Source organism: Trichechus manatus, unplaced genomic scaffold (assembly GCF_000243295.1).
Source record: "Trichechus manatus latirostris isolate Lorelei unplaced genomic scaffold, TriManLat1.0 scaffold00069, whole genome shotgun sequence".
NCBI lineage: Eukaryota > Metazoa > Chordata > Mammalia > Sirenia > Trichechidae > Trichechus > Trichechus manatus.
In genome coordinates, this window is record NW_004444005.1 from 14064698 (window position 1) to 14078298 (window position 13601).

At 56.7% G+C, this 13601-nt stretch overlaps 1 protein-coding gene across 1 annotated transcript in view; it reads left to right on the forward strand.

The window, feature by feature from the left end:
• SHANK3 (SH3 and multiple ankyrin repeat domains 3) overlaps positions 1–13601 on the forward strand; it is a 56674-nt gene that overhangs the window by 28341 nt on the left and 14732 nt on the right. Inside the window, exons 15-20 of the mRNA XM_004380088.1 lie at positions 5210–5285; positions 5639–5721; positions 6736–6860; positions 6941–7073; positions 8016–8096; positions 12133–12156. Of these exons, the coding sequence (XP_004380145.1) occupies positions 5210–5285; positions 5639–5721; positions 6736–6860; positions 6941–7073; positions 8016–8096; positions 12133–12156 (522 nt within the window). The remainder of the gene's footprint in view (positions 1–5209; positions 5286–5638; positions 5722–6735; positions 6861–6940; positions 7074–8015; positions 8097–12132; positions 12157–13601) is intronic.

Below are 13601 nucleotides of genomic sequence, written 5' to 3' on the forward strand. Positions count from 1 at the left end.
GGTGGCGTGTGGAGTGTATGCATGTGGTGTAGGGTATCTGGAGCGTGTGCGGGTGGCGTGTGGAGTGTATGCATGTGGTGTAGGGTATCTGGAGCATGGGCGGGTGGCGTGTGGAGTGTGTGCATGTGGTGTGGTGTGGCTAGAGCGTGTGCATGTGGCATGGGTTGTCTGGAACGTATGTGTGTGGTGTGTTAGGCTTCACCATGAGGGCAGGTTCCAATGGCTTTGGCTGTGCAGCCGCCCTGACGGTATGAATATGTGAGTGTGGACGTGTGGACGTGTGTGTGTACGCATGCATGTGGACATGTGCCCGTGGACGTGTGTGTGTGGACATGTGTGCATGGATGCAGTGGGGCTCTGTGTTGGCCTGAGGGAGTCGGAGGATTTCCAAGCGGAGATGGGGTTTGAGCTGAGCCTTGGAGAGGACAGGGAGTTCTCAGGTGGTCAGCAGGTGGGGACAGCAGATTCCCATGTGTGCAGGTGTGGTGTGGTGCTGGACTGGCGTGCTGTGACACTCCAGGTGCCTGTCCTTCTAGGCTTTCTGACCTGTGAGAAGTCACTGACTTCTCCCAGCAGTCCTGTGAGGTGGGCCCATTATGAGTCCGTTTTTAGGAGGTCGAGGCACAGAGGGGTCGAATCCTGGCCGTGAGGGCAGGGCCGTGGTCTTAACCTCAGTGGTGGCTCCAGGGTCTGTGCGTGTAGCTACTGCCCCTCTGGGTGGGTTGAGTGGAGCTCGTGTGTGCAGTGAGGGTGGGCAGGGGTCCATGGCACTCAGGCCATGCCGAGGAGGGAGAGGGCAGCTGGTCTGAGGTTTGGCCACAGCCACGCAGCCAGGCAGTGTGGATGGAGGGAGGCTGGGGGCAGCTTGTTTAGGGTTAGGGTAAAGGCCTGGCAGGGCAGAGGGTGCAGACCCATTGGGGGTCAGGTGAAGGAGCTAGAGGCCTGGGTGATGATGGCCCGGCGAGAGCAGCAGTGGGGTGCGTCATCCTGGGGCAGTGTCAGAGGTGCCTCGTCAGGGAGTGTTTTGGGCTGTGTGGGGCCGCCGGGAGGGGTGGGAGCAGGGCGCCATCCCTCCGTCCTCAGCTGAGGCTGCCATGAGTGTCCTTTGGCTTGGGGTCCGGGACCAAGTTCTGCCAGAGGCCAGAGGGCAGCCCAGGGACAGGAACCTGCTTCCAACAGGCCTGAATCCAAAACAGATTCTTTTCTGGGACAGGAGTCGGGACAGGGAAGGACTGAGAAGCAAGGAGGGGCTCTGCTGGCCTGTCCTGGGCCAGGCGGTGCTGAGGTTTAGAGACAGGTTCCGCCACTAGCCCAGGCTGACTTGGTGGGAGGGGGCTGCTGGCAGCATCTTTGGAGGTGACTGAGGGAAAGAAGGCATGAGAGGACCTTGGAGATTCAGAGGCTGGCCTGCCTAAGGCCCCACCGGCGACGTGGACGGGGTGCCGCCATCCTTCCCTCCCTCTCTTTCTTTCCAGTGTGGTCGGTTGTCGTTTTGGAGAGGTCATGCTAGGGTTTTTGCTTCCGCTGGCTTTTCTGTGTCTGATTGATAAAACTGGAAAGTGAATTTGTGTTATGTAATAAATACAGTTTGTTTGGTCGACAAAATGGAAAACCATGAGGCTAGTGAGCTGCAAAGTTTGGAAGTCCTTCTGCAGGCAGAAAGGTGCTACATGCACTCCCGTGTCTGGGTCGGTGCGGAGGGATGGGGGGCAGAGTCTGATGCCAACCTGAGTGGTGTGGCTGGACCAGGAAGGATGCGTGCAGGTATGCATAGTCACCATGGTGCATGCGGGAAGAGAAGAGAGGAGAGGTGAGTGCTGGGAGGGCATCAGGATGGGAAAATACAGGCATCAGAACACGGGGGCCTCCAAGGCTAGTCTTCTCACTCCGTGCAGGAGAGGCTCAAGGGCACTCTCAGCTTCCTGAAGATCACAGTGTTAGTGGTGGGGCCTTGAAATCCAGGCCAGTCTTCCTTCCTTCTTTCCTTCCCTTCCTTCTTTCTTCTCTTCCTTCTTCCCTTCTCTTCTGTTCCTTCCTTCCTTCTTTGCTTCCCTTCCTTCCTTCCCTTCCTTCTTTCTTCCCTTCCTTCCTTCTTCCCTTCCTTCTTTCCTTCCTTCCCTTCCTTCCTTCTTCCCTTCCTTCCCTTCTTCCCTTCCCTTCCTTCCTTCCTTCCTTCTTCCCTTCCTTCTTTCCTTCCTTCCTTCCCTTCTTCCCTTCCTTCCTTCCTTCTTCCCTTCCTTCCTTCTTCCCTTCCTTCTTTCCTTCCTTCCTTCCCTTCTTCCCTTCCTTCCTTCCTTCTTCCCTTCCTTCCTTCTTCCCTTCCTTCTTTCCTTCCTTCCTTCCCTTCTTTCCTTCCCTTCCTTCCTTCCCTTCCTTCCCTTCTTCCCTTCCCTTCCTTCCTTCCCTTCCTTCCTTCTTCCCTTCCTTCTTTCCTTCCTTCCCTTCTTTCTTTCCCTTCCTTCCTTCTTCTCTTCCTTCCCTTCTTCCCTTCCCTTCCTTCCTTCCCTTCCTTCCTTCTTCCCTTCCTTCCTTCCCTTCTTTCCTTCCCTTCCTTCCTTCTTGCCTTCCTTCTTGCCTTCCTTCTTGCCTTCCTTCTTCCCTTCCTTCCTTCCCTTCCTTCCTTCTTCCCTTCCTTCTTTCCTTCCTTCCCTTCTTTCCTTCCCTTCCTTCCTTTCCTTCCTTTCTTTCTTCACTTCCCCTCCTTCCATCCACCCACCCACTCTTATCTCCATCTATTCTTTGACCCACCCACAGTCCTGCCATCCATCTACTCACCCATCAACCCATGGATAGATCCAGCTATCCATCCCCCTACCCACACACCTGTCTACCCACAAAATCCACCCATCCATCCATCCACCCTCTCTTTCATCAGTCTAACATCCATCCTTTCTTACATGTGTCCGTTTATCCTTTGACCCACCCATCCACACATACATTGACCCATCCACTGAATCCATCCACTTGCATATCCATTTTCCTTTTGGTCCATCCATCCATCATATGTCTATCTGCCCTTTGACCCACCCACCCACGCATCAACTTGTCTATCTGTCCATCCAGTCAACATCTTGAGTGCCTGCTATGTGACAGGCCCTGTGCTAAGCACTAGGATTACAGACATAAATCAGATGTGGTCTTTACCCTCAAGGAGCTCACAGTTAGTGGGGGAGGCAGGTACTCAAACATCATGGGGCCCCCTCAGTCTCTTTTCCTACTGGCTTCTCTTGCTCCCTCTGCCCAGCCCCACAGGCCCTCACTGCCCCGGACACCCTCGGCAGACTCCTGCCTGTGGGCTTTGCCTTGCTGTCCCCTCCCTGGAAGTCCTTCCACCTTCACGCCACCCCCCATCTTCCTGAGGAGCCCTTCCATAGCCACCCCGAATGCAGATGGTCACTGCACCCCTCTTCTGCGTATTTTTCTTTAGGCATTTATCAGCATTTCTTGTCAGCACTTGATGTGTTATGTTTTTGCTTATTTTTGGTTAGTTTATTCTTTTTCCCAAATAGCTCATAAACCCCATGAGGACTGAAATTTCGTCCAGTTCTCTGCTGTGTTTCCAGAACCAGAAGCCAACAGTGCCTGGGACACAGTAGGAGCCCAATAAGTACCTGATGAATGAATAGAGTGCCCTTGAGAGAGAGAAGGCTGGGTCCTCGTCAGATGGTCCGGGCGGGGGTCGGGGGCGCAGCTGAGGTGGAGCCCTTGTAGGCCTCCGTGTTCTGGGAAGTTGGGTTAGGTGGCCGGGGAAGCATTTCTAGAGCAGGGCAGAGGTGGTGGCTGCAGTGTGGGTTGGACACTGCAGCTGGTAGATCACGAAGCCAGGGTGGAGCAGTGACAGTGACCAGCCCTGCAGTGCCATGTGGGGCTCTGAGATCAAGAGGATGGATTGGGGGGAGTCCTGTAGGGGCCGTGACATCAGGGAAGAGGCTCACCCTCCATACCTGGACTTCCAGCCCTGCTCAGGGACCCCATGAGTCTGAGGGCAAGAGGCTGTCGTGGTGAGGGGTCCAGTGACAACTTGAGGCTGCTCTGCACCGGTGCCTGTGGGGACACAACATGGCACTTGCACACAACTGTGGGCCACAGACATTTGCAGACAGACACACAGACACGCATGAGCACAGCCCTTCCATGTGACTCTGGGTCACAGACACAGACAGACATACATATGCATGAGCACAGCATTTACACATGACTCTGCATCATAGATACACAGACATGTGCACACACACGCATGAGCACAGCACTTCAGGCCACGGACACTCAGACACACACATGCACACACATGAGCACAGCCCTTACAACTGTAGGCCATGGACACTCAGATACACCCACACGTACACACATGAGCACGGCACTTACACATGACCATGGGTCACAGATACACGGACATAGACTCACACATGAGCATACCCCTTACCCATGACTGAGAGTCATGGACACTCATAAACAGACACACACAAGCACAGCCCTTATACACAGACGCACAGACACGCACACACACACAAGCACAGCACTTGCATGCAACTGAGGGTCACGGACACACACGTACACACAAGAGCACAGCACTTATGCACAACCGTGAGTCATGGATACATAGACACATGAGCACAGTCCTTACACATGACTGAGGGTCACAGACGCACACACACGAGAACAGCCTTACACACAGACACATACACACGAGCACAGCATTTACACATGACTGCATCATGGATACACAGACTCGCATACACACGTATGAGCACAGCACTTACGACTTCAGGCCATGGACATTCATACACATGCATGAGCACAGCCCTTACATACAACTGCAGGTCATGGACACACAGACGTGGACACTTGTAGAGAGACTCACACGTGAGCACAACCCTTGCACATGACTGCATCACAGACACTCATAGATGCACACCCACTCTCCTTCACTGGGGGCTCTGTGACTCCGGTAGGCCCCGCCCTGTCCAGTCTCCATCTCTGGCACTCCACAGAGGGATGCCTAGGCTGCTGCCCTTCCTGGACTCCCAGAGCCCAGGATTCCCGCAGGCCCCTGAGCCTTCCCGCCCAATCCCTCTGAGCTCCAGGGCCCAGGTTTTGGCCCCTTCTGTCTGGGCACTTATGGGTGCACGTGGGCAGGCTGGAACGGTTGGGGGAGTTCAGTCCAGTTGCAGGACATGACCCCTCCATCAGCTCCTGAAACTCCCTTCAGAAACGCGGGAGGATCGGACCAAGCGGCTTTTCCGTCACTACACGGTGGGCTCCTATGACAGCCTCACGTCGCACAGGTACAGCGGGGTGGGGGTCTGGACGTGCCAGGGATGTAGTGGGAGCAGGGGTCGGGGACACGCCAGGGATGCTGGTGGGGGCAGGGGGCGGGGACACGCCAGGGATATGGTGGGGGCAGGGGGCGGGGACACGCCAGGGATGTGGTGGGGGCAGGAGGTGGGGACACGCCAGGGATGCCGGTGGGGGCATGTGGATGGGAAGGGTGGCAGCACTGGCTGGGTGGGAGCCATCCACAGAGGCTGGATGCAGAGGTCAGAGGGCGAGGGGAGTGTGCAGACCGTGCCCTGCTGGGCCCCATCTGGGGCATGGGATGGTCAGCTTGGCTCCCCCACCCTCTCTGCTCTCTCCTTAGTGATTATGTCATCGAGGACAAGGTGGCTGTGCTGCAGAAACGGGACCATGAGGGCTTCGGTTTTGTCCTCCGAGGGGCCAAAGGTGCTAGGCGGGCCCTTGTGGAGGAGGTGGGGCCGGAGTGCTGGGCCGGCCTTTGTGGAGGGGGTGGGGCCAGAGTGCTGGGCGGGCCCTTGCAGAGGGGGTGGAGTCGAAGTGCTGAGCCGGCCCTTGTAGAGGGGGTGGAGCCAAAGTGCTGGGCGGGCCGTTGCTGAGGGGGTGGAGTCGAAGTGCTGAGCCGGCCCTTGTAGAGGGGGTGGAGCCAAAGTGCTGGGCGGGCCGTTGCTGAGGGGGTGGAGTCGAAGTGCTGAGCCGGCCCTTGCAGAGGGGGTGGAGCCGAAGTGCTGGGCGGGCCCTTGCAGAGGGGGTGGAGCCAGAGTGCTGGGTGGGCCCTTGAGGGGGTGGAGCCAGAGTGCTGGGTGGGCCCTTGTGGAGGGGGTGGAGCCGAAGTGCTGGGCAGGCCCTTATGGAGGGGGTGGAGCCAGAGTGCTGGGCGAGCCCTTGTGGAGGGGGTGGAGTCGAAGTGCTGAGCCGGCTCTTGTAGAGGGGGTGGAGCCGAAGTGCTGGGCGCGCCCTTGCGGAGGGGGTGGAGTTGAAGTGCTGAGCCGGCCCTTGCAGAGGGGGTGGAGCCAGAGTGCTGGGCGGGCCCTTGTGGAGGGGGTGGAGCCGAAGTGCCTGGCTGCCCTTGTGGAGTGGGCGGAGGGGGTATGCAATCCCTCGGGGTGTGTCTACTGGCTCCCTTGTCCCCCTTGCCTGACCTGCCCCTCCCAGCCTTCTGTCGAAGTGGTGACTATGGTTTGGGTTTGGACCTATCCCACCCTGGGTTCCGACCTCTCTTCAGTTCTCATACCTTTGTTATCCAAGAGTCTCGCGGTGGGGGGGTCACTTAATGTGAGCAAGGAACTCTCAGAGGGATGGGCCACAGATTCTAGGGCACTGGGTTGGGTAGCCTCCACTGCTGGGCTCTGCCCAGCCCCCTGTGCCCTGCAGTTGCCTACTCACCCTGTTAACTACCCGTGGAGGTGACTGTGCCACCCCGCTGAGCCCAACCCTTTGCAGCGGAGACCCCCATCGAGGAGTTCACGCCCACACCTGCCTTCCCTGCGCTGCAGTACCTGGAGTCGGTGGATGTGGAGGGCGTGGCCTGGAGAGCCGGGCTGCGCACTGGAGACTTTCTTATTGAGGTGAGGCCCGGCCCGACCTGCCTGACCCCGGCCCCCACCCTCGGCCCGAGGGAGAGGCAGAGCAGCCTGTGTGTCCACAGGTGAACGGCGTGAACGTGGTGAAGGTGGGCCACAAGCAGGTGGTAGCCCTGATCCGTCAGGGTGGGAACCGCCTTGTCATGAAGGTCGTGTCAGTGACCAGGAAGCCTGAAGAAGACGGGGCTCGTCGACGAGGTGAGGGCTCAGGCTCAAGCCACCGACCCCAGCCCCAATTCTTTTTCCCATCCCAGACCCCAGATTGTTGGCATCATATTCCTAAACCTAGATGAGGGGCCTAGATTGGGGCCTGAGTCCCGACCCCATCACTGATGTTAGACTGCTGACCCCTGGTCTCTAACCCCTGACCCAGGTTGCCCCTCCTCAGGTCCATCTGACTTCTTGGGGTCCCTGGCCCTCCCTCAGGCTCCTTTGGGCCTTCCCTGCCCTGCCCTGGGTCCCCTGCCCCCTCCTTCCTGGCTCCCCCAGCCCCTGGTGTGGCGGCCGCCCTCCTTCCGACACCGGCAGCAGCTGCCTGGAGGCCGGGGTTGCCATAGCAACCGTGAGGTTGACGCTGCGCTGCTGCCTTATTGTCGGAGGGAAGGGGGGAGGCGGCACCTGAAGGGAAGAGGAAAAGCGTCTTCTTGCCGCGCCGCGGCGGCCGCAGCCCGGGCCCAGGAGGCTCTGCTGGCCCGGCCCAGCCCAGGCCCTGTGGCTCCGGCTGGCCTCACCCGCGCCCTCTGGGAGGGTAGGGGCTGCCTGGGCCCAGGAGCGCTCAGGGACAGCAGGAGCTGGGCCTGTGGGGAGACCCCTCCCAGCCCCCACTCCATGGCTCTGGTGCCCCCTGGCCCAGCCCTCAGAGCCTGCAGTGCAGGTGCCCAGGCCGGAGCCAGGCACAGCGACCCCCACGAGGGCCCTTGACCACTTTCCCACGGCCCCAACCCCGGGGGTCCCTGAGCCCCTGCGCCATGAAGAAGTTTGCGTCTAGCCGCAGTCTCAACAAGATCCTCGCACAGTGCGACTCCTCCTCACGGGAGTACGAGGAGGTCCAGGCGGTGGAGCGCAAGTGGCACCTGCACCTGGCCACGCCACGCCGCCTGCTGCTGGACAGGAGGTCCAAAGCCTCCCTCTTCTTTGCAGCCCCGCCTCCTCCCAAGAGGGCCCCCAGCACTACACTGACGCTCCGCTCCAAGTCCATGACGGCGGAACTGGAGGAGCTCGGTGAGCGGCGGGCGGGGCAGTGGCAGGCGGACACAGGTGGGACGGGTGATCGTGTGCAGAGACGGAGGGATAGGCGCAAGGGTGGACCGACAGACGTATGAATGGGTCAGAGGGCAAATGCATGGTACACTGCTGTGGTGGGAAAAATTGGCTGTCTGTGGGGTGGGGCTCGGGGACTAGGTGGTGCTGGAGCAGGACGGGGACAACCTGCACAGATGTGTTTGGGGAGCAGGGCCTGGGCCCCCAGGTGTGTTTTCCGTGTGTGTGCATGCGTGTGTGTGTGTACGTGCTTGTGTGTGTGTGCGTGCATGCATGTGCCATCTCTGTGCTCTCCACATCTCTGACTTTACTCCTGCATCTCATCTGGTTGAGCGAAGGCAACCCGGGAGGGAGGAAGGAGCAGGAATCAGGGGACCTGGTCCTGCTCCTGGCTCTGCCAGCACTCACTGAGTGACCTTTGCGTTTAGTTTGCCCTCTCTGTACCTGTTTGCTCATCGGTCAGGTGGGGTAATGGCACTGAGCCTGCTGACCTCACAGGGCTGTCGTGAAACCAACAGTGTGGTGTTGAGAAAGGGCCATGTGCACTGTGGGGGTGAACAGGAGGGTGTCAGGCTTTTGATGGGACCTTATCATGGGTGTGTCCTGATATGATGTGACTATTAATGGCTTTGTGGGTATGTCCTGACATATGTGACTGTTCCCAACCTTCTCAACGACAAATCCTGTAACAGCCTCAGTATGGCCATGTCCTGACATACATGACCATTAACAGCCTCATTGTTACCATATCCTGACATATATGACTGGAGTAGCATTCTTGCTTTTTATAGTGTAGACCCAATCCTAGCCCCAGACTTAGCTCTGCCACTGCCATAGAATGAACCCTGACCTTGTACCTGAACTGAGCTCTGACCCTGGCCTAGCCCACCCTTCACCCCGAATAGGTGCTCTAGGCTGTAGTTGAGTCGAATGTAGACAACAGCACCAAGATAGGCTGGACTGACATGGTTAGGAATTCCTTACCATAGACACTCCAGGTAGAATAAAACTAAACTAAAAACACACAGCCCACTCAAGAAAGGAAGAGAAATCCCTAGGCTTCAAAGTTGAAGAGAGCAGTCAGAGCCAGGAGAGTGAGAGGAAGCTGATGTTTCCATAGCCTGTGAGACCTTTGAACTGGATAGTGGTCCTAAGGGCTGGGGTCAGGAGACATGACTGTGGACCATGGGAAATGAGGAAGCCCAAACCAAGCCCAAGGACTGGAATTAGCGTCAAAAGAACTGGAAATCATAGAATAATGTGAAAGAGACAATAAATCATGGAAAAATATGAGAGGCAATAAAATAATGTTTACATTGTTAAGAATATTAAAAGAAATAACTGAACTCATAATAGACTAACAGGATGGTACAAACAAGTTTTAGAAAGATCCCAAAATAACTTTTACTGAAACAATATAGTCATTGAGATTAAAAACTCCATGGATGGGACAAACAATATAATAAATATGGCTGAAAAAAAAAACAATGAATTGGAAGAGAAATCTAAGGAAATTATTGAGAATGCAGCACATAAAAATAAGGAGATGGAAAACATCAAAGAGCAGTTAAGAGACATGGAGGACAAACGAGAAAATCCCAGGATCTACTTAATGGGAGTTCCAGAGGAAAAGAATAAAATCAATGGAGAAGAGGCACTATTTGAAGAGTAAATGGCTAAGAATTTTCCAAAACTGAGTAAATTTCTCCAGTTTGACGAAGGGTAAGTCAAGAGCAGGGATATAAAAAAAAAATCTGCATCTAAACCCAGGACAGCAAAACTGCAGAATGCCAAGAGCAAAATTGTTAAACTACCAAAGAGAAAAGTCAGATTCCTTATAAAGGAATGATGGTTAAACTGACAGCTGACTTTTTTCAGCAATAATAGATGCCAGAAGACAATGGAACAATACTTCCAAAGTTTTCTGGCAAAATAACTCTCCCCTGGGAATTCTATAGCTATATAAAGCCACTCATTCAAGAATGAGGAGAGGAGCTACCCTTCTGGCCCTGGAGTCTCAAGGGTCCAGGGTCAGTCAGAGAGAACTGACCTGTCACACTGAATGAGGACCCAAACAGATCGACAAACCAGATACCAGCAGGCAGCTGGGTCTGGCTGGACACCAGATCAAGGCTCTGGTGGGCAGGTCCCTGGAGTCTTCTGCCAGAGGATGTCGCACGATCCCATTGAGCTGCATGTTCAGAAGGGACCCTGCTAATTCTGCACAGAAAGAGGCTTGAGCAGCCTGAGATTCATAATCCTGGGATCAGGGACTTTGCCTCGCAGAAGCAGTAGAATTGCCTTCTGCTGCCTGAGCTGTTTTCTGTCTGAAGAGCCGAGACCAGTGTGGAGAAGCAGCTCCTCCTCCTCCCCGCTTTTCCCCGACTTGGGTTCCCACCCCCTCCTGTACTGTTGGCCTCACAACATGGTTGCTCCGGGCTGCTCCATAGACTTGTCTTCCAGGAGATCATGCTTGTGGCTTCAGGTCAGCATCATTTTCACCAACTTTTCCCTGAGATTCTCTCCACACTGCTGGGTGAGAAATCATGACTTGTGTGGAGCTGGCCCCAGGCTCTTCCCATTGCCCTGTTCAGACAGAGAACTAGGCAGCCCCCCGCCCCAGAGGGCAGCTATCCCTATGTGCCAACCTTCTGACCAGTCCCTCTGGAAACATCTTGTGCGGGGAAGGCCGGGCCAGGTCAAGGTTTCCCCAGATACTCAAGGATCAGCCCACAGTCCAGCCGTTCGTGCTTTTAAAGGATAGAAAGTTGACCTGTTGGTTCATTCCCAGCACAAACAAGTCAGCCGTATGAGTCGCAGTGTCGAGCTGAGGACCCTTCTGGGATCCCACTGTCTCTTGAGGAAGGAGACTGGACACCTGGAAAGACAGGAAGTGTGAGGTGACAGAGCAGATGGCAAGGGTGCAGGTGTATCCCAGGGTGACTGTGTGCTGCTCAGAGGATGTGGGAGGGGGCTGTGGAGAGTGGAGTCCTGGTGCGGGGGGTGGTGGTGTGAGCAGAAGCTGAAGAGGAAGGGTTGAGTTGAGGTGAGAAGAAGGGGTGGGTGGGGACCCTCCTCCTGACCGGTGGTAGAAGAACAGAAAGACAGCTCCCCTGTCCCTACAGCTGGGGGCTCCCCTGGTCTCCATGTGCAAATCTGTCCAGCTTGAGCCAGGGGTGTGCTGGGGCCACAGGGCTCAGTGGACACCCAGGCCAGGGAGGGTCCCGGTGTGCCCAAGCCCTGCTGCCCACCCTGGTTCTCAGAAGACTTGACTTCATTGTACTTCACTTCCTGGGTCTTTTTCCTTTTGTGATGAGAACAGAAAAGAGCCCATCAGGGCAGATGCCGCACTAACCGTGCGGTCTTGTGACCGGCCTCAGTCTAAACACACACGGCCACCCTTTGCTTACAACATGCTCTGCACAGAGAGCTCCGGAGGCCACCGTCAGCAGCAGTGGCCTCTGAACTTGGCTTTCATGGGAGTTTTTCCTTTTTTCTGAACAAAAATTTGAACAAAACTGAAAGTGATTTAACTGTGGGAATTCTTCACGTGTATGTGTGTATATGTGTGCATGTGCGTGCATGCATGTGTGGGCAAGAATGCCTGTGTGTATGTGTGCGTGGGTGCATATGCATGTGTGTATGTGCACGCACGAGCATGTGCATTGTGTGTATGTGCGCATATACGTGTGTGCATTGCATGTGTGTGTGTGCGTGCATGTGGATATTGCGTGTGTGTGTGTTATGCACATGTGTACATGTATGTTCCTGCATAGGGTTGTTTCTCTGAGTTTCAAGCTGTGTAATGATTTGGCATTTTGGAAGATGTGCACTTTTGCAGTCTGGTATGGGAATAGAGGCTAGGATACTGGGGGTGGGGGTCCTGGTTGCTGATGGGATGGGAGGTGTCGGCTGGGAAATGGGCGTGGGGAATGGGGCCCAGGTGCCGAGAAAGAAGCTGCCTCTTACCCCCTTTGCTCTGTTTCTTAATTCCAAGCCTCAATTCGGAGAAGGAAAGGGGGTGAGTCACCTGCTGTGGGGCCTCAGGGTCCCAGGGCCCAGCTTTTCCTGACCCCATCCAAGGGTGTCCTGGTGTCAGGAAGTTCTGCTTCAAGTCGTGGTGGGGTCTGGAGGCCTGGGCTGTACCCTCCTGCTGGCCTTCTCCTGGAAATGGTGGGGGTCGTGGCAGAAGACCCCTCATAGGCACCAGGCGGAGGGCTTAGGATACCTGCCCTGGAAAGAGGGAAGGACATGTTCTTGGGGTGCAACCCACTAGCCACAGCCACAGTTCTTGGGGCAAAGAGCTGAGTTGGGCCACGAAGGAAGCTCCTGGCGTTGGGAAGCCCAGGCAGTGCATGAGGGGCAGGGGGGCATGGTTATTCTGATGAGGAAGGGCTGAGAGAGGAGGGACCAGCTGTGGTGCATGCGGGACACAGTGGTGGTTGGGGCCGCGGTGGGCAGTGTCCAGCAGTGGCGTCAGCCCCCATTATTTCTGCCATCCCCAGGGGCCCTCTGTGCCTGGCTGGGCCCACAGCACTGGGAGCCCCCCTCCCTGCAGGCCCAGGGCCTTCAGGTCCCACGTCTGCCTCCTCTGGGGTTCCTCCCTGTATGTCCAGCCTGGCCACTGAGGACGCAGAGTCCATGCAGGCGACTCACTCAGGACTGGTCTACAGCAGTCTCCCGGCTTGGCCTCCACTGGCCCGTCTGGGTGGGTGGGGTGCCTCCCTTTGCTACTATGCAGGAGTCAGGGGGCCCAGACAGGGCTAGAGGTGGCCTTGGTCTCAGGCATCTGCTGACCTTGGCCGTGGGCCAGCCGGGGCCCCTCTGGCTGGCTCTGCCTCCTGGTCTCCCCACCTGGGAGTGAGTGTGCTCACTCGCTGTCCAAGGTATCACCGTTCCTCTGGGGACCCAGCACTGCCCCAGCCCTCCTGTATGACTAGTGTCCCTGCCCCCTTTCACCTTCTGAAGCCTCCTGGCTGTCCCAGCCCCAGCTGTCTCTTCAGGCATTAAAGCAGATTCCAAGATCTTCTCCAGGAACCCCTGTCTCTTTCCCAGTCTCTGGGGCAGACTCGAGCTGTTTCTGGAATATTCTGGCTTCATCCCCCAGCTCACCAGTGGGCCCCCAGGATGCTGCATGGTCCCTTGCAGGGGCAGTGGCAGCGACTCACCCTGCAGGCCCCTCGCGATGACCTCGGTCGCGTTTGCTTGGGTGTGGTTGTTCAAACCGTCCCGACGGCCATGTAGGGAGGCATGGTGAGGCTGGGTGAGGGTCAGGCTGTATGGTGAGGCTGGGAGCTGTGTAGGGAGGCTGGGTGAGAGTCAGGCCGTGTGGTGAGGCTGGTGAGGGTCAGGCCATGTGGTGAGGCTGGGTGAGGGTCAGGCTGTATGGTGAGGCTGGGTGCTGTGTAGGGAGGCTGGTGAGGGTCAGGCCGTGTAGGGAGGCTGGGTGAGGGTCAGGCCGTGTGG